Genomic DNA, 20,564 nt, shown 5'->3' with positions numbered 1-20,564 from the left:
GCTCGTGAACAATCGCAATCGAACGTAGAGTAAGAAAATCAGTCTTACGAATTGAAAAAATCGCTTCTTTCGGTAACGAACGTTACACGAGCTTTGAACCGTTTGTTGAGATTCGTTGTTGCTCGAGGAGCATATTATTCAGTAAAATTTGTAACATTTGATCAGAATAAATAGTTGATGCGATTAGCTAACACAGTGAAAGATAACAAGATGACTAATTTCTAATATTAATCATCGTTTGCAAAATTTAATATTTGGTTCATATTTAGGAAAAGTGTTAGTTAAAGGTAATCGGTACGATAGTACGGGATAATGAGTCAATTTTTTGATATAGCCGTGTTAAGGAATTTTTAAGCGTCGTAAATAGATGAAAAAGAATATTTTAGAAACAGAGAAATACATATACCATCTACTGTGACTCATAAAATAAAGCATTTCGCATATATACAAAACATAACATAAAATTCAAGAGTCGCAGTTTGTATAATGATCGAATCGATTGCGCCGGAGAAGTCGATAGAAAAACGAACGCAGAACGTAGTTGCAAAAAATAACGACGGACCTGTCTAGAATCGTAGAACGGACAGCGTAGGCCAGCGTGACCAAAATAAGTGCTCCCGGTGTGCATCGAGAGGAGACAAGTTGTTTAGATCGTGACAATTAGTTACGTAATGATCAATTTAATCGACGTCGAGTAAACGTTTTTTCAATTGTGTTGTACCGCTTTTTTGTCATCGTTATTCTATTAATAATTACTTCTACTCGTCTATACCATTAGAATATGCAATCGGTCAACTGCACGAACGTTCAAAGCCGATCGTCCATCGTTCGAAGAAAGATCGAAACGCGAGATTTCCACGAATACAAGATGCCATCGTTTCCCACGATTCGCTGGTGCTCCAAGGACTTTCCCGTGCTCTGTTCGTACGATTAAGTCTTTGGTCTCGAATGGGTCGCCCGCCGGCAAACGAGTCGCAGCGGTCTGAGCAAATTGTCGTTTGGCACGCACTCTTACACGCGATTAACTCATTCAACTTCTTGACCATTCACTCGTTACGTACACGCACGCACGGATATAATATCTCGTTGCGTCATAGATAAAGAAGAGAAAGGTAAAAGGTGTATAACTTGTTCGACGTTCCATTAACGAGAGATAACGAGTCAGTCGAATTATTTTTGTTAACAATGCACGTGATACAGTTCATTTCGCGATATTTATTTTAATATTTCGTTTATTTAGCCTCTCTCCGTTATCTATGAGCGATTCATCTGCCGATATTCCCAGCAACGAATATAATTTAATTTTCATCTATAATCGACAGAGAGAAAAAGGGAAACGGACGCGCGTACTTACGCGTCACCAAGTCCTATCTTTCAACTTTTTTTTTTCTTTTTCATTTTAAATCTAACCACGTCGAAACATCCGGTGAGACACCAGATAAAAGGATTTTTTTTTTCATTTATCTAACTCTTTGGACCATGGGATCAAGAGAGGGAGAACAGAGATATCTTGGCCTACCACGGACAATAACGGGAAGTAGAGGAGGCACACAGAGGAAGAGAGTGGAACGAATTAAACGGCGATAGAGTAATCGGAGGAAGGATTATTTTGGGTACTCGGCCTTGACCATAGGGAGCTCCTCAGACCGAGTTTCAGCTTCTTCAAGGAGTCGATATCGCACTCAGCTTCGCTGAGTTCTGGCCTGTCGGAACGGTCGCCATTCCCTGGCACTACGTTTCCCTGATTGCCTCCGACGAATGTGGTCTCCGCGACCGATATCGGCGGTAATAATGTGCGTAGAGAGCTCCTGCTGGGAACATGCCATCTTACGGGACAGCCAAAGAAATGAACTTACTACGGGTGAGAATATGACATATATGAGTTTGCTTTTTTTTCAACATTGTTGGCTGAATCTTGGCCGTACAGAGAGTTTTATGAATATTGGATGATCTATGAACATGAACATGATACATGGCCTTTATTTGGAAATCAAATTTGGATCATTATTTTATGATCGAGTTTCGCGTGTGATATGCTATGCGAGTTTTCTACTTGTATCATTTGGGATTGAAACTTTGTAAAATATTTTGGGATTTGATAAGTTTGATTAAAAACTAACCCTTTAGATCTTAATTGTATACTATTCAATTGGTACAATATAATGATCGCAAATTTTTTAACGATGTTATCTCATTGATCAATGTTGATCTCATTCATTGCATTGTCTTATAACTGCGTAATTGTTATATTGAAACCTCTCTGCATGAGTGTGTGTGTGTGTGTGACAATTTAAAAAGAAAACAATGTATCAAATTAATTACTGGAGAAACGCTCTGTACGATGTGTTACGAATACCAATCAATTATGAATGAGACGAATGATAATTTAACTAATGAATGTATTTAATATAAAAATATTAAAAATTAATGAAAGATAGATTATTTATCAATTACCTAGATCGTCCTCTTCGAGGAAGTGACTTCTGCTCTGACATGGGCGAGATGTCTGAAGAAGTGCTCGACGTACCGTGATAAATGAAATCGGAAACGGCCCGAACTAGAAGTAAAATTTTATTACTAAGGTATTATTTTATGAAGGGGTTGGATGGATGATTATGCATACTGTGTTTGAGTTTGCCCGCGTCCAGTTGGTTGGAAGACTCTGTGCGAGAGCTCGTCAACTGATCCGGGTCAGACTCGCTCTCGTCGGTCTCGACATCGCCCGGAGTTTGTTGCTTTCTCTGCTGTCGTCTCCTCGAAGAAACGCTCTTCATGCTCTGTGAATATAACACGATATGTAGGTCTAATAAAAATATAAAACCTGTGACTTCTCATCACATTTTACAAATGAATCACTACTTTAAGAAATATCATTAACATTAAAACGTATCAAGTAGAAATAATTGTATAAAACTTTACTTGCTTTTTTTTAATGAACAAATAATAACAGGAACAGAACTTATTTATTTCCCTTAATATATAAAATATGAATTAATACGTGAAAAAGATGTGGAAGGGCCAATTTATTCAAAACAAATGTCTATGGGAAATTGCAATATGTTTAATACATATGTATGTACGTTAGTAATTAATAGTTACCTCATAACAATTAATATCGCGATTAATGTAGGAATTAATATATGTAATTAACGTTACGTTATTTATAATTAATGTAATGAATATATCCATCAATTAATGTAGTAAGCCCTGGGGTGGTACTAATGGTTGCATATATTACAGATTATAGTTTAATGGGAAAATAAAAATTTAGTGCTCAATAAATTAATAAAATATTAACATTCTTAAGCTATTAGCTACTAATTTAAACTGTGAACTTACTGTCGCGGCAGGTGGAGGGCTTGCGCACCCTTCGGTCATGGCGTGCTCGTGATACATGAAACTGTGTAGCAGAGTGTTGTTCGGGTGGAGGCCGGCTGCTGAAGCTTCCGCCGCGCCTCCCAGTCCTCCCAACCCTCCCAACCCTGCCAGGCTTCCCCCGCCACCCTCCGAAAGCTGGAACGTAGCGTACGGCGAGATGTCCTCCGCTGTCTCTGTAACCCACCAGAGGCATTGCCTACCTTTCAAATCGCGTTGGGATGAATTTTTTATGTGAGAATCGATTTTTATCTGCTTTACTATAGAATGATTTTACTTTCATTTTGTAATTTCTCTGTTACAATTTCTAACGTGAACTATGATTCTTGAGAAGCAACTGGTTTCTTGAGGAGAATATCACGAAACTATCATCATCAATCAAACGCACCTCTGAATTTTTTGGTTTATTCTGTTAATAGATGTTTTTGAATATATAGAATAAAATATCCACTAATGTAACTACAATAATATTCTTTTATATTAGAATACATTTTTTTATAATATTCTCCTGAGAGCAGAATTGGCAAACACAGAATTGACTACAAATCTCTCTAATGAGTTCTTGTCACTATTAATTTAGAAATTTTAGTGATAGCCTAAGTAATACAGTTTCTAAAAAGTTACAGAGGGTGGTCGATGAAGGCAGAAGCAATGCATGATGAAGTGTCGAATGAAATATGCAGTGGAACACGAGTGAAACATTCAAGATCGGTCGCATAAAGGGTAAAAAGAAAAAAGACGATGATCTATGGTGATGAAAGGAAGATGTAAAATAATCCACCTTTGCTTTGTGAACTGCAATCGAACGCTAACGGGTCTGCCCACTTTGGTTGAACAGCGCTACGCGTGCGATTTTCTTTTACCTGAACAACAATTATAGTACCAAACCTGGCTGTCGTCCGTATCGTAACAAAGGTTCACCTGGAATCTTGTCGGGCCCTCCACCCGTATTCGCCGCTTGTTGTAAAGCCACTTTGTGAATCGTCGCGTAGTAACGCTCTCTTTGAGTTTCGGCATTCTGTTGATTCTCTTGGGTCTCTTTCATGGGACGCTGCATTCTGTCTCCGAGATATCCTTATATATAAATAGAAATAAAATATGTATGTACTTTGTATGAATAAATAGGATTTATTTACAATATATCTATCGCCGATCAAAATTGTTTCATGATCCATTGATTGTGAGTTTCACCAAGTGGAACATCAACATCTCATGGGTTATATGCAAGATGAAACATTATTATAAAATATAGATAATCAAATATCACAGTAATTTATTTTATTCATATATGGTTTAAATTTATAATTAATGAAACATCCGCTTTATCTACAGGGAATTAATTTTTCTAAATTTAATGATTTCAAAATAATTTTGCGAATGACATGAAAAATACAGAGCGAACCGCGATGTAGGTAAACCATTCAGATATTAAAGTTCAAAAATTGATAGAAATTTACAACGAACAACTTACTGCTTCGCCAGCGAAGACCTACGATGACCACAACGACAACTAAGGCAACAGTGGCCACGATCAGAGGCAGCATCACTTTCACATCAGCGTAGAATGGTACGGACGAAGCAATTCCACGTTTCGACAGTTCTGGAGGAGGCGGTTCTGCAAGGTTTCAGGAACACAGTGCTTTTGGATATAATTCTTTCAATTTGAATATTGTCACCAGATTGATTCGTTTTGCTCTATTTCAAATTTTGTTAGAAGCTGTGAAATGTCTCTATCCTTTGTCCATTATAAATTAACTGCTTTTGATAATTGAGAAATGATAAATTTGTTGCTTATTATTCGAAATTTGGAATTCAGCTTTAATGATCAATTGGTTTGGAACGAAGAATAGTTATATCATCAAGCTTACCGCCTTCCTTTGTCAATGTTACGAATGTGAACTCCGCTTGATTGTTACCAGCTACATTGTGGGCTTCAACTTTCAGCTGGTAAACCGAACTCGGTTGTAAATTTGTCACGACAAATCTTCGTTGCATTTTCACGCTGTTTGAGACTAATGTCCAATGAAATTCGTTTATGGGTCTGTATTGAATCACGAAGAAAAGAATCGGACAGCCATTATCTGGCCACACGTGAAGTCGGAGGACCAATGTGGTCGAGTTTGGACTGAGAAAAGCTGCAGCTGGTGGTATTCCTGGTGCCTGTCCCTGTGTTCGAACTGAGAGGACTGGTGACGATGGACTGCTCCCGATTTTGTTGTGAGATGTCAAGTATAGTTGATATGTGTTACCACATAGGAGACCCTGGAAATTAATAGATTATATCAGTAATACGTTCAGTATAAAATATCCTTGAAACATTTCATTACGCTTTGGAAATCTTTTATTTTAAAGATATGAATATAGAATAAATGTATGTCTATTATACCTTTAATTCGTGACTTGTGGCATGACGAGATAGTTGCAACTCGTCTAAATTTCCATGTGTCGTTCGATAATGTAACGTGTAGCCTGTGAGTGAAGCACCACCATTGTGTCCAGGTTTCCAGTGCAACAAAATACTGCTTGATGTGGAACTCGTTACGTACAGAACGGGTGCACTAGGTGGTACTGTGAAAAAATTCCAATTAATCTTCTTACAACTTCAACTATTAATAACCATTTATCCTTCAAAAATTAAACTTACCCTGTGCAGTCAAAGTATAATGTAACTTATCACTGCCTTGAGCGTTCTCCACCTGACAAGTATAATTTCCACCATCTTGTGATTGTAAATTCGACAGTACGAGTTCTCCAGACGGTAAAATTTGTATGTTTCTGGTTGTGTCAGTACGAATTTGTTCGGCTTGTCCTTTATACCACTCTCTAGTAGGGTCGCCAACTGCGTTGCAAGCTAACGTAGCAGATCCTCTCCATGGTCGCACTACGTGGCCTCCAAAAGACGTAATCCTCGCTGGTACACGATTTGTTGGAACCTGTGCGGCTACTCTGGAACTTTGACCTTCGCCTACACGGGTGCTACCAGTTACCCAAAATTGATATTCTACGTGTTGTTGTAAATCAGTCGCTTCGAAATAAGTGCTTGTTGCTGGCAGTGTTCTTTTACCGTGATTAAGTTCCTCTCGGCCATCCACGACCCTATAGCATTTACATTTTTATAGTAATAAAACTAAATAGAAATTTATGTAACGATTTCGGTGTGGTTATTTTTACCTCGTATACAGATTATATTTTGTAATAATTCCATTTGGTTCTAAGGGTGGGAGCCAAGAAATAAAAAGTGCCTGCGGTGAGCTTACCACCACTTTTATATCCGCTGGACTGCCTGGCACTGTGGATAAATTAAAAATACTGCGATTATTACATTTTTACTCATAAGATTATTTAATTTCAAGTTATTTACTACAGATACTTCTACAATTGTATAAAATTTTAATTAGTTTGACAAAAATTACCATCCTCTTCCGTTTGGCAGTAAGTTACTGTTGTAGGTACTCCATCTCCAACTCTTGTAAAAGCTAATACTTGAATGGTATAATTTGTATATTTCCTCAGACCCGTAAGAATAATGGTTAAAACGTTAGTCTTACGAACCTAAAACAAAGTGACGTTGAAGAATCTCAATTTACATCTGTCTAAGTAAAAGAGATATTATGCTTACTTCCATTTCATCGACACTACGCCACATATCCGCCAGGATAGGTTCATAATGTAACTTGTATCCCTGAATAATACCATTGCTGTGCGTATTAGGTGGTGGCTGCCAAGATACTTGAAGTGATTGTGAAGTTAACGCAGCGCATCTTACATCTTCGGGTGGCATACTGGGCACTAAATAAATTAATTTATGTAATTAAATATACTTTTCGAAATACACAATTATTTGACATCTTAAAAAATATCATTTACCATCTTCCATTGTTTGTGTGAACAAAGGTTCGGAAAGTGGACCAGATCCAACTTGATTATACGCTTGAACCACTAAAGTGTACTTTGTATAGGGTCGAAGGCCTGTTAGCCGAAGTTCTGCACCCCCTTCTTCTCCGTCTCCGGACACAGAGCTGAAGTTGTACGAGGGATTCGCCGAGCTGAAAGAAGATTGCTAGCGTAATGGAGTTCTGAACTTGAATAGTTCAATGCGCTTCAAAACATTTGTATAATTAGAATTGAAATGTAGTGGCGACAAAAAGGATTTGTACACCATTGTATTTATTACAGCATTTATATCCTAATTAATTAAGTCCAAATATATTAAACATATTAAATTTGATGGTACTTTTATACAACTACAAAAATTTAACACTATGAAAATGAAGTGTGGTACTTGACAAAAATTTTATTTAAGAACATTTCTAGTATCTTTAATTTCTGTTTAATATATTTCGATTCTTTTAAACAAAATATTCATCATATTACTTCGATGAGCGTATTTGTAATTATTACATTGCAGGAGAGTTATATCTAACTAAATCATGAAGTACTGGACCCCATAAGAAAGTTTTTATAGAACCGGTTGATTTTCATTAGACATAGATCATTTTTCATAATTCCGAAATTATAAAATATATGTAAAATTTACTAATATAAATTGTTTTCTTATAGAGTGGTATCTTTTGTGCATAAATTTTAAAGTACAACGACTGTACAAGACAGATTACTCTGCTTCGATATTCCTACCTTGTTTCCCTGTAGCCAACATTGAATCCCTGAATGTCACCGTGTCGGAGTTCAGGCAGTGGTGGCGACCAAGTAATTAAAATTTCAGAGGAGGACAGAGCCCTAGCTTCAAGATTAATCGGGGGTCCAGCCGGTCTTTGTGGCTCGGTTCTGACAATCAGTTCTGCCGAGGGCACTGATCTACCCGCTGGTCCTTCGGCTATTACGCGTATAGTGTATCTAGTTGCCGGTTTTAATTCGTCTATTAGAGCTGCATACGAAAGAGGCGGCCCGGTGAATTCTTGTTGTTGCCACATTCCAGCTGTTTTAATACAATTTATTCAATAAATGTTGATACATATCACTAGACTTGGAGTGTTTATGCAAATTCAAATTTTGATCAATTATAAATCAAAATTTGCTTGATCTACTAAACATTACAACGAGCAATGTGATCTAGAATGACAATAATGATAAATATTTTATTATTAGATTTTTTTGTTTTTTTACTATGATATATTTTCTTTAAATAATTGAAAAATATTCACCATCGCCTTCTTTATATTGGAGAATATATTTAGTCACTTCACTGGTGTCTTGTGATTTATGTTGCCATTTAACGTTAATGCTTCGGCTGGCAACCATGGCAGTTTCTAAAGAACTTGGCGGCTGTGGTGGCTCTAAATTAGAATGAAATCGATCGTTCTTTAAACGAATATTTGTTTAGTTATATCTATTTTCATCGATGAAATTATACCTTGTACGAGGAGTTGCACTAACTGTTGATCACGACCATACAGATTGCTTGCTTGACAAAAGTACGCGCCACTGTCTGAGGCTTCCGCCGAAGAAATTTGTAATTGTGCAATTACACCATCCGGTGTTACCTCTCGTTTCACCGTAACTCTTTACACATGATAAAGTAACCGTAAAAAATTTAGTCATAATCCTATGTATAATTAATATCTAACAGAAAAACAATTGGAACGCAACTTCTATGAATTAAAATTCTTTCTAATATAAACACTCGTGTATGTACATATTCGTCTTATACAAAACACTCGCCAACAAATGACGAATCATCTCATACAGAAACAAATAAAAAAAATTGATCAAAATTTAATTAAAAGTTAATAAAACTTTAAAACAACTTTTTTCTATCACGCGTTTAAAAATATAAGTTCCTAGCAATATATCAAAGAGTTTCATTCGACAGTATTCAAGCTAATCCTAGCTTTACCGATAGTTCGTCGAGGGATTTAACTCAATTTTTCCTCCTTTCAACCAGGTGACGGAGACCGGTGTGTCGCCGTGTACCTCGCAATGCAAAGTTGCTGTGTCACCCTTCTTCACGGTGACGAGCCTCGATGGTGCAGCGAAATATGGAGAAGCTATCGAGACATCAAAATAAGAACATAATGCGTTTTACGTTGATTTTACTGATATACAATTTATTATATGATTATTCGATTTATACGTTCAACACAAAGGTACTTACAGTTTACTTTTAGCTGAACTACTTTGCCGATACCACTCCCAATGCCATTGCTCGCTTGACAGAGGTAAAATCCTTCTCTGTCTTCTTTCACGTGTTGCAACAGCAGCGTACCATTACTGAGGATTTTCGTGTACGCTCTTTCCCGCAACTCCTCGTATTCACCGGATTTGCTTCCTATTTTGTTCAGATAATGAGATATATCGAATTTGTTTTATCCACGAATTTTAGACGTTTTTTTTCTTTCTTAATTCCCTTTATTATCCAACCAAGAGCAACGTTTATTCGAGGTCTTCTGATAGAAATTCATAATAAAAATGGTACGAACTTTTCCAACAACTCAACGCTTTATACAAGTTCATTACGTAAACGAGAAACAAAAAGGACTTCCGATAAGATATAAATAAGCGCTTTAAACTTTACAGATTTCTTTAAACTTTATAACATCGTAGAATCTGCGATCTAAAGTTGAGAGAATAGTGAACAATGCTAAAAAAAAAAATATTAAATAAATTCTTGAAATCTCTTCTTATCGCTACGATGTTAACAATAAGATCCAATTATGTAAATCGACTTGAAAAAAATTACAAATGAAATATTGTCAGCCCTTAATGGATTAACGTAGCAAATTTCTTACCCGTGGCCTTTTTCCAAACGATAGTAGGTGTAGGCACGCCCTGCGCTTGGCAGTGCAAAGCGACGTGCTTGTTTCTTTCGACGCTCACGTCCGCTGGTTCCACGATCCATCGCGGAGGTACTGAAAACCAGAGCGGACAGCTTTAGACAAATCGTTGTGATACTTCCGTGTACGTTATTTTTACTGGTCGTTAGCGATTTAGAGACAGGTACGTCGTGAGAGAGTCGTGAAAAGCGCGGTCAAAGGACGAGCTCGTCGACGGTATGGCGCTATATCGTCGTAAACGCAGTATCGAGATACATATGTACAAAACGAGAAAGATACACTGTACAAAAGTGAAAGTACGAAGAGAACGCAGAACGATGGCGCCTGTCGTCGACGAGAAACGATCGTTCCTTTTTTTCGTTCTACTCTTTATTTTTCTTTTCCACTTCGAATCTATTCGAAAATGATTTATCTGAGAAGCCGATCGTTCAGTATCGGAAAAACAAGCCGCGGAAAGATTCGACACGCGACTAAACAAATTTTGACAAAATCTCGAATTTCCGTAATAATGGTGGAAAAAATGGTAAATTTACATAATGAAAAAGTGGCAGAGACATTAAGAGATAAAGTGAATGAAGGTTCGTAGGTGAGGTTTAGTATGGAAGTGGGGTTTTTAACTGTCGATGCGAGACGTCCGCGACGTACAAGCCTTCGACCGATTCTCTTGGATCGCTTGGAACAAATAAACGACTGGACTTGTTTCTCTGCTTCTACTAAAGGATCATCAATGTAAAGCGGTTCGATCGATACACCATCAACGTACATACGTAGCCCAAAAAGGAGACAGACGAAAAGAAAAAAAAAAGAAGAAAAAATTAGAGAGAGAGAGAAAAAAAAAGAGAATGAGGTACACAGTGCAGTATGAAGCATCTATCTGAGATCTCTGTATATCTAGCTACGGCTCAAACGAAATCGCCACTAAATGTGTGCATCGTCTAAATTGCGACAAACACCGGATATGAGTGAGTTTCCAAAACGGTATAAACGATCCGTGACGGTACGCCGCGCATCGACCAGTGTCGAGAGTTTGAGGTTTACTGTATTTTTGGGTGTACTGTTTGGCGGGTTCTACTTTTTACGGTGGTGAAAAACGCTGCACAAGCGAGATACTGTGAGTGGGAGTTCCAACGTTTTACAAGACGGCAAATACCGGCCACGCATTAACGCGTGCGACAATATAATATATATATAAATATATATATATGTGTATGTAGACCAAATGTATGTAAAGATTGTGTGTATAACGTGTTATTAAATATATAAGATACTCGTTCAATTGTGGCGTGAAACAAGTAGAACTCTCGGAAGAAGAAAAGGCGCAATTGGGCAGGAAATGTGAGGTTCTTGGATGAGAGCATGTCGGCGGAAAACCGAAAGATATATATCGTGGGTAGGCGAATAATAATATATATATGTATATATAGATATATCAAGTACCCGCTTCTAACGACTAGTTCGACGAATACGAATTTAATTAATAATAAATACGTACTACTAGCCTACATTACCGGAAAATTCGCGTTGGAAACACATGGGGCGCGTGTTCCTTTACTTTCGACATTGCGGCATACGATGCATCTATATTGACGTTTTATTTGTGCCGATACGTTCACATAGCGCAGCACTTTGTGTGCGAGTATCAATATATTTGCCTTATTATCCATTCTCGTTTCGCGTACGGTCAGATGAAACTAATTCGAGTTCGTTGCGACTCGTGCCCCGTGTATTTCGCTACCGCGAAGGAAAGATAAAAAAGAGCGTGACAGAGAGATAGAAAAGACAGTGAGAAAAGCATGCAGAAGTGTAATGAAAAAAGGTTGCCTTCCAACGAGCCCAAAGGAGAGCCACAGCGCATAGGTTCTGTGAAGATTTTTGATCGTGAGCAGAGTGGCACGTGCTCGTACTCGGTTAATCAGAAAACACTTAAAATATATATATATATATATATAGAAGTAATAATAATAATATATGTACACAAACACGTAAGGTATATGTATATATAAATATATGTATATGCAGACAGAAAAAACGACAGCTATGTCAATAGTAAAAAGAGAACATGCAAATAAAGTGTGTATGATGCTCACATACACGCACGCACGCAGGCCAGAAGAGAGTTTTATTTTTGTTCGTACACATCGCCATTATCATTTTTTTTTATAGTTTTGCTTGGTTGGTTGGTTGCTCCGTTTTAAAGAAACGAGTAAAAATAAGGAAAGGTGCAAACTGTTACCTTTATTATTCGGTCAAGTCAAGCAAACCTCGGGGGTCCACGAGATACCGACGCATTCCCAGAGAGCCAAAGCAACGTAAATGTAATACACACTGTGTCTGAGGGAACAAGGAGATTTCTTTGGATTTCTAGGAGAACAGGACGGACTCGATGATTCAAGAGGGTTCAATGATGAAACGTGCGTGATCTCGCTACGAATAGACTGTATTCTTGGTAAATCGAACAGGCCACAGTAACGTGTATTGCTATATGTAACAGAATTATTGGTTTTAATGGTTCGTCTTTAATCCGTGCGAGAACACTACGACGATTAACGATGGTTATGCAGGGATCGAATTAGTAAAGCGTTATGACGTGATTCGATCGTTATGGACGTTAAATATGGACTATAGATTATGGCGATTTGGATAGAGATGGATCTGGTGAATCTCTCCGGATGTACAGTTGGGACCGGGACAAAAGTTGGTCTCGACCTCGACGTTATTTCTTTCACAGAATATATATATTTCTCACTGAGTTACTCTATTTATTTGTTTAGCAGATATTAAAAATTCTCTTTATATCGATCAAAATAGATATGTAATCTCTGATTGGTAAAAAATATTCAGGTGCATCTACTAAATGTGCAGCTTCACTTTGTCAAATGTCTACCAAAAACCAAACGACAAATACGAACTTTAAATAGATACGTACAAAACTCTTACAGCAAATTCAATTGTCTAAAAATCTTACCAACAAAAAGCAAAGTAGCAAGTACGAATTTTATTTGAGACCATATACTAAAAATATTACATTAACCTAAGGAAAATAGGAAACAAGAACAACGAAAAGAACGTATTAGCTTACTGGGAACAAACCACAATTACCTGGGATTTAAGGAGCGAAAGAAACAAAAATGAGCGAATGAAAAATTCTTCGAAAGAAGAATAAGAAGATAATTTCATAGCGCGTATATGTAAGAGGATAAAAGATGTTACAGATATTTCCGTCGAGATCGATGGGAAATGCTGGTATAAGATCAAAGTTGGAAGTTTCGGGATGATGATGGAAAAGGTCGCCGATCATCTAGTTACCTTTTACCTGTAGCTTGGCCGTGTACCTGACCTCGGCGGCGGGGTTCGCGGCGACGCAGGTATAGTCGCCGGAGTGCTCGGCCGCGAGGTTCGTTATACTGAGGAGACTCGAATAAGGATCCAGTTGGGAGATGTTTGCGACGGAGGCGAGATTCGGCGGCAAAGGGAAAGGACTTTGGCCGTCTTTTAGCCAGGATATAGTTAAGGGTGGGTCACCCGCCGCGACCCCGCACACCGTCCGCGTCCGCATCCCCTCGGATAGTCCCTCTTGAAACGTAAATGGCTCAATAATAGGGGGTACTGGAAAAGGTCAAGAGAGAAGAGAGAACCATACGTGAGAGCGAGAAAAAGATGGCACCAAAAAAAACGCAAGAACCTTTTTTTTGTACCAGGTACATGTGTTCTTTATATATATATGTATAAATATATATATAGATGTTTTTCTTTAATATAGTAGCGGTATGTTCATATATATTATATATATAGACAGTAGTACGTCCATGTATATGTATAGATATATATATAGAATATAATATGTATATATATATATGTAGAATATGTACAATAGAGGCAGTATAGTAACGTAGCAATGTAGAGGAGAGAGAGGGTGGCCCCGCCGCGGACCTGCCCCTGCCGCCCTACAACACCTTGTACACTTATAACTTGGCATCGCACACTCACGCTGCATACGGTCGTTCCCAACGCAAGAGCTAGCATTCGCCGACTCTTCGAAAATTTAGTTTCATACAGATAACAGATTTTTTTTTAGAAAATACTTTATACAAATTTATATTCGTACATATAACTTATGTTGTTAATTTTTATCCAAATGTAAAATCTCTTTTCAAAGAGTCGAGACAAGGATGGAGGAGAAAACATAGGATGTGATAATGGCAGGTCTCGTGCAGGAGGATGAGCCACGCTAAGCGTGAGCCGTCATTAAGTATCCGTCATCAGGTCTCTACGTTCCTGAATGACGTCCGATGGCTTTATATCAGATAAAAAAAGACTCCTTCTCGAATGAACGCGTAAGAATTTAACGAGCTGTGTGATCACGCATCTTCATTGTATCGGTTCACGTTGAAAGCTATTTACAGCGGTGAGACAGCACTAACACACATCGAAATTTTCAGATGAAGCGAGAACGAAGAAACGTGTGCGAATAGAGACTGTGGAAAATATTTTGTACTCGCTATGACTTCCACGGAGGCGCAAGAGAAAGAGAACAGCACTTCGAGATCCTCACGCGGTTCATTCGCGAGTGTGGGCAACCGTGTACGCACTCACGCGATCGGCACTCGTACGGATTTCGGGCGGTCAGGCGGTCGTCGGGCAAAAATGAAGGGGGCCTAGAGGAGGATTACCATGAACCACAAGCCGCTGCGTGTGTGATACCTCTGCGGCCAGATTACGGGCCACGCACGAGTAGTTGCCGTTGTGATCTGGAGATAAACTTTCAATCATCAGTATGCTATTGTACTGGTCCATATTGGTGACACTGACTCGCTCCGACGGTCCCATAGATCGTCCGTCCTTGAGCCAGGAGATCGAGAGCGGCAGATCGCCTCTTGTCACCGAGCAAGTCAACGTAGTTCTTTCGCCGAGATGAAGATCACGATCTGCCGTGAATGGGCTAATTTTGGGAGGAACTGGAATAATAACAACAACGACACCTCGTGAACTCGAGAAGCATAGACGAAGATAAACACGTCGCATCTGGAAATCCTTCGCTGCTCATCGTGGAATCCTAGAAATTATCTTCTTCTTTTTCTCATTTTTTCTTTTTTTTGGGCGGTTCTTCCACCTTACTGTTGATCGTAGTAATCATTTTTTTCGAAGCATATTCGATTTAGGTCTTCGTCTTTGCCACGAGGCAATAGTTAAGACTTGGTATCGTTTTCTCGGCATCGAAACACCTGTAACAATCGTACAATAGTGGCACGAACGAAATGCCTTACCGATCACTGCGACGTCTCCCGATCTTCTCGCGTTGTGTCCTTGTTTGTTCCTTGCTGAACACGTGTACACCCCTGCGTCGCCCTTCTTCTGTACGCTCGTGATAACCAAAGTGCCGTCCTTAAGCACTTTCTGCCGGAGATCGTCTGGTAATTCGCGATTCGCCCGCTCCCACTTGATTTCCTCGATCGGGTAGCCAGCCACTGGACACTTCAAGCGAAGAGTTTCGCCGGCGACGGCAGTTACCTTTGGAATTAGTCGAATGTATGGAAGACCTGAAGGGAAAATCCAGCGATTAATATATTAAGATTTATGGATTATGGAAGAAAAGTAATTTATCGGTAGTTTCGCTGATTTAAAATAATTACAATCTGATCCAATAAATTGGAAATATTTATTTATGCAATTCTGAAATCTTAGAATCGCAGCTTATCAATTAAAAATTATGAATGTTTTAACTTTGCAACCTTTTTGAAAATTTTACCCGAAGCTTCTTCTACAAGTCAGAATGAAAGATTTTCTTACTGCAGGAATATACGAAATTTCGTAGCTAGATAACTTCGAAAGATGTGTGTTATCATTGCAGTAAGAAGTGGAATTGGTCTGACTATGAACATGGTAGTACTACTTTTACACTGCTGGAATAAAATTCTCTTGTCGGCAACAAAATTTTGCATGAAAACATAAAATCAAATGCAAATTTCGCACAGAATGTATGAATAGCAAAGAATGACAAAATTTTGTTACTTCGAATAAATGAAATATTCAACTGAACGCATGAGCAAACGGCCTAACATCATACGCGGTAATGCTACTTATTCGTTCATAGCTGATAACGCAGTGACGTATTTTAACCACTTTACGTGGCTCTATTTACTCGTGTAACTTATTTCCATTTTATTTAAATAATTTTCAGCTGCGAAGGGCGTCATAGAGTCAGAAATCAAAGCTCAAACGTAAACCATAAATTGGACAAACTCTAACAGGACATCAATTTGCTAAACATTATTCACGAAGTTCGGTCACCGGATTTAGCATGAAATTTACCGTAAACGTTGAGGCGTGCAGCGTGAGTGACTTTCCCTGCTCGATTTTCAGCTGTGCAAGAATATTCTCCTCCATCCTCCACCATCACATGACTGATATTGACGTGCGATATAACATCGCCGTGAACTGTCACGTATTGACCGATAACGAACCTTCGGACATGGATAACAAATTCTCCTTTAATGAACCGTAAATTATTTCTAGATTATTTCTAATATAATATTTCTAATATAATTTATAAATTATTTGTGGCATAATATTTACAGATAGACGAAAGTTGGCAGATAAATGCGCAAAACTCTAGAGAAATAGCCCTCAAAATCAGTAGATATCTGGCACTGATGTCGAGTAACTGATAATACAGTCTCGCATTTTTTTCTATAATACCATGTATATCTCAATATTTTTTCTCTGTTTCCTTTCACTAACTTCAACGAACCACTTAGATACATATTTATAGGATACATTCAGTCGTATCTGTCCTAACCGTTGGACGATCATGCGTTCTACCGAATCTTTACAGTATGTAAAATCAGTATGTAAAAAACAGAGCTTTTCCGTAAAAATTCTCATTGACAAAATAATCACCGATGCAATAAACAAACCTCAGAAATCCCTATAAACTCGTACCACCATACGCCATTCGTTGATCTCTTTTTCCAGCTTATATTATCATTTAGCAGAATTCCGAAAGGACGAACGAATATTTCCGTCGAGAACGTTCCAAATTGAAGCTATATTTCACGAGCAAAGCTCTCTACGCAATTTCAGCAAAATCCTCCAAGTTAATGAACAAAGTTTTTTTTTCAATTAACGATTAACTTTGATGGGGGAGGGAACACAGTAACTTCCTACTTTCAATACAGTGCAGAGAGACCACTTTTCAATTACCGCGTCGCAATGCGCGTTCTCGACGAAAGCGGCCTGATTTCAATGAAATTGCTAATTTCACGTGTACCGAGAATCGCGGGCAACAGTTTGTGCGACGAGAAGCGAATTGTACGCGTTTCGCCCGAAGCTGGAGGATCGTATAGGATGGCTTTTCACAGAAAGGGGAAGGAAATGGCCGAGAACGAGGCGGTACAACAACGAAGTGGCACAGGAGAAGAATCACAGAGCGTCTTTTATGTCGATCTGTCGTTAAACCTTACGAGGGTCTCGCGTCATATCCTCTCGTGTTCGTCCTCTCGTACCTTTGCCTTCTCTATCCTCGACGAATGACGGCCCGTGTCGTCGCAATAAATATTCCCCGGCTTCTTGCTGGGATATTGCACTTGAAATTGAAATTGGCCTGGCTGCAGATGCGACCTCTTGACTATCGCCGCCAGGAGATTGCATTTTAATTACGAGGCATCAAGCACGCGTTAAAACAATTGTTCACGAGTTACGATCGTATGCTTTATGCGACGATCAAAGAAGCAGTAGCGTATTTTATCAGTCGTATGCGGAAGTAATGGTTGTCACGTTGAGAATCGTTGAATTGAGATTTAGCACGGGTACGTGACAAATTAACCGACTAGCGGAAATAGTTTAGAATTAAACGATCAATATTAAACAGACAGTTATAGAAACGAAAGAAATTTAATTGGACAAAATATCTCGTCGGAGTATTGCATAATTTAACACGGACGTGTCAACAAATTAATCAGCTAGTTGGAATATTTTAAGATTAAACGGCCGGTAGTTGTAAGAAATAGGAAAGATTTAACAAGATGGAATATTGTTAGTTGATGGATTATTACGCAAGACGAGCTTGATAACTTGTAACAGGTAATAAATCAAATTAAGTTCGATACTTAATGCAATAACCCTGAATACTTGGAGTAAAAATATTCGTTTCTTGGTTCTTTTCTATCTATTAATTTGACAAAATGTATTTTTATAATTCTTGTCTATAACCTGCAACCTATAATTTGTCGATTCGTTACTATTATTAATATAACAAAATTAAATTTGATGTTTGATAAATCTATCATTTTTTATTTACTTCTTGATCAAAAAGCGATTATATGATTGTTAAAGTTAGATAAGTTAAATTAAAAACCATACGAGCAAAATCTACATTTCAGTCTTTACACAACCTCTCACACAATTCTATATCCGGATCGAATTAATTAAGTAACCTATAATTTGTCTTGCAGCGTCTAATCGATATATGCAACAATTAACGACCAATTATACCTTGTATTACGTTGAATACACCGGTATTTGGTTACGTATAATTAAATGAAGCCTACCTTCCGTTGGTTGGCAGAGGAAAGCCGTCCAAGGCCCAGGAGACCTGCGGTGTTGGATTCCCAGCAGCGGAGCACTTTAAGGATACAGCCGGGCCCGGTTGCAACGTTTGTTCGATAAACGAATAGAGCAGCATCGGTGGTGCGTCTGCGAACAGAGAAAACAAGACCAGGACACATATATTTCTCGGTATCCTTCGTTTTTAACATTCTTCCCCTTCCCAGCTACCCTCGCACTTTGCTCGCGTTTTTATACGACTTCAAAGAAGCATTTGAAGCACACGCGGTTATGAAACGGCCAGAGAAATATCGAAAGAAATACCGAGCACAGAGCAAGAGAAATTCTTTTTTTTTTTTAACGTTGCTACTCGACACAGATTGGACTTTCGATCGCGGTGAAGTCTCTCCGTTTCTATCGGTCGATTCAAAAAGAGGATGGAGAAAGGCGGAACGGAAAGCAGAAGAAGAAAGATCGAGTCAGCTCGACCAGAGAATAGCCATTTGATTCGTAAATGACCGCGACGCGATCGGATCCATCTCGTTAAAAACGATACGAGGGAAGGTTAGGGAGCAGCAGGTAAGGGTTGAATTGGATAGCAGATAACGGGAGAAGTAGAAATCCCCGTTTGCTCGGGGAAGAAGAAAGAACAAGAGGCAAGAGCGTGAAAGACCACGACGGATTCTTGATTCTGAAAGCTGCCACGCCTGCCTGCCTGCCTGCCTGCCTGCCTGGCTGACTGACTGTCTCCCGTGCATCGCGATAGAAAACGAAAGACAATGGGCTCGCTGCGACGGAAGCGCGTCAGAATATTTTTCTCTCTCGATGTTTCTATCTCGACGACACGACGACCGGTGGAAAGGGGCCTAGGAAGGATGAAACGGAGAAAGAAAGAAAGAAGAGTAGAGGACAGAAAGTAGAGGTAGTGGAAAGGCAAAGAAGAACTGGGAAAGTCCAAGATCGAAGTCGAGTCTCTCTCGGTCGACGCCGAGGGACGGAGCTCGCAGGATGAGAGACTTTCCATAATTAAAAGTGTCGATTTCTTCGTCATTAAAAATGCTCGAGCGTCCCGTTACAAAAGACAGTTCCGTCGTCTAGAAACGAAGAGACAAGCGGGTGGATAGATACGTAGATAGATAAGAAGATAGAAATACAGAGAGAGAGAGGGAGAGAGAGAGGGAGAGGGAGAGAGAAGGAGGAACAGATGACTAAAACACTTTTGTCTACGATGAATACTGGCAGGAAGTAGAGACGATGCTCGTGGATCCGTGTGGAAATTGATGAATCTCGTCTCGATGCCTTCGAGCGATCGTCAATACGTAGTCGGGAAACCGCGACACTTCGTCCGCTGGTTTCAATAAAACAGAATTTCTACCTGATGTTTATTCAGTCTGTCTGCCTTGGGAGAATCGTGAAGGAAGCAGGGAAGTCGCGAGGCGAGTGTCGAAACGTTATGTGGTAGTTGGAAAATGTAGAGCTTTCGAGCGTCGAACGGTCTGTTTATTACGAGCGGTAAGTAAGTTTTAGGCGTAAATGGTACTGAAAATGGTTCATAGTAGCATAAGTTTATAATAATTCATAATATACAACTGTATAGAGCATACCGCTACAATATTTTAGTATACACAGAAAAAGATCGGGATGCAAAACGAGGAAGAAGATGCTATAAATGTAGCGTTCTGAGATTAACTACTAATCACTGAATGATAATTAAAATAGATGTAAAATAAAAGTGAATAAAATATATGTATATGAAACAGATATAATATGTACAAACATAAATGACGTGAAATTGGAAAAAGATACAAAGGAATAATGCGCGAGCATCGAAAGCTTTTGCTAGTTGGAACTATGGGT

The 20,564-nt window shown here is 38.8% G+C and overlaps 1 protein-coding gene and 1 long non-coding RNA gene across 13 annotated transcripts in view; one reads left to right on the top strand and one right to left on the bottom strand.

Moving 5' to 3' along the window:
* Positions 1-1,573: 1,573 nt before the first annotated feature.
* Positions 1,574-20,564, bottom strand: part of Dscam2 (Down syndrome cell adhesion molecule 2) — a 122,430-nt gene continuing 103,439 nt past the window's right edge. The window contains exons 8-30 of one of the 10 annotated variants that reach the window (XM_069129269.1): positions 18,713-18,857; positions 16,476-16,627; positions 15,431-15,703; positions 14,837-15,121; positions 10,122-10,241; positions 9,488-9,661; positions 9,230-9,380; positions 8,747-8,895; positions 8,538-8,669; positions 8,011-8,311; positions 7,243-7,421; positions 6,995-7,164; positions 6,789-6,927; positions 6,547-6,664; positions 6,020-6,471; positions 5,762-5,943; positions 5,244-5,637; positions 4,847-4,990; positions 4,264-4,449; positions 3,340-3,551; positions 2,624-2,777; positions 2,455-2,557; positions 1,574-1,826 (exon numbers count right to left, since the gene is read on the bottom strand). In XM_069129269.1, the coding sequence (XP_068985370.1) occupies positions 1,574-1,826; positions 2,455-2,557; positions 2,624-2,777; positions 3,340-3,551; positions 4,264-4,449; positions 4,847-4,990; positions 5,244-5,637; positions 5,762-5,943; positions 6,020-6,471; positions 6,547-6,664; positions 6,789-6,927; positions 6,995-7,164; positions 7,243-7,421; positions 8,011-8,311; positions 8,538-8,669; positions 8,747-8,895; positions 9,230-9,380; positions 9,488-9,661; positions 10,122-10,241; positions 14,837-15,121; positions 15,431-15,703; positions 16,476-16,627; positions 18,713-18,857 (4,568 nt within the window). Of the gene's footprint in view, positions 1,856-2,450; positions 2,558-2,623; positions 2,778-3,339; positions 3,552-4,263; positions 4,450-4,846; positions 4,991-5,243; positions 5,638-5,761; positions 5,944-6,019; positions 6,472-6,546; positions 6,665-6,788; positions 6,928-6,994; positions 7,165-7,242; positions 7,422-8,010; positions 8,312-8,537; positions 8,670-8,746; positions 8,896-9,229; positions 9,381-9,487; positions 9,662-10,121; positions 10,242-13,472; positions 13,773-14,836; positions 15,122-15,430; positions 15,704-16,475; positions 16,628-18,712; positions 18,858-20,564 lie in introns of those variants that run through there. The other 9 variants (XM_069129303.1, XM_069129322.1, XM_069129262.1 and 6 more) reach the window with 9 other exon arrangements.
* Positions 1,775-4,270, top strand: LOC138187994 (uncharacterized). Of its 3 annotated transcripts, XR_011175317.1 has the most exons (4): positions 1,775-1,861; positions 2,459-2,797; positions 3,351-3,609; positions 3,996-4,270. It is a non-coding gene; the product is annotated as an uncharacterized LOC138187994 (long non-coding RNA). The 3 variants fall into 3 exon arrangements; XR_011175313.1 differs by having other exon boundaries at positions 2,459-3,609; positions 4,002-4,270; XR_011175312.1 differs by having other exon boundaries at positions 2,459-3,609.

Source organism: Bombus flavifrons, chromosome 2 (assembly GCF_040668555.2).
Source record: "Bombus flavifrons isolate JBK064 chromosome 2, iyBomFlav1_principal, whole genome shotgun sequence".
NCBI lineage: Eukaryota > Metazoa > Arthropoda > Insecta > Hymenoptera > Apidae > Bombus > Bombus flavifrons.
This window is presented reverse-complemented; position numbering and strand designations above follow the sequence as displayed.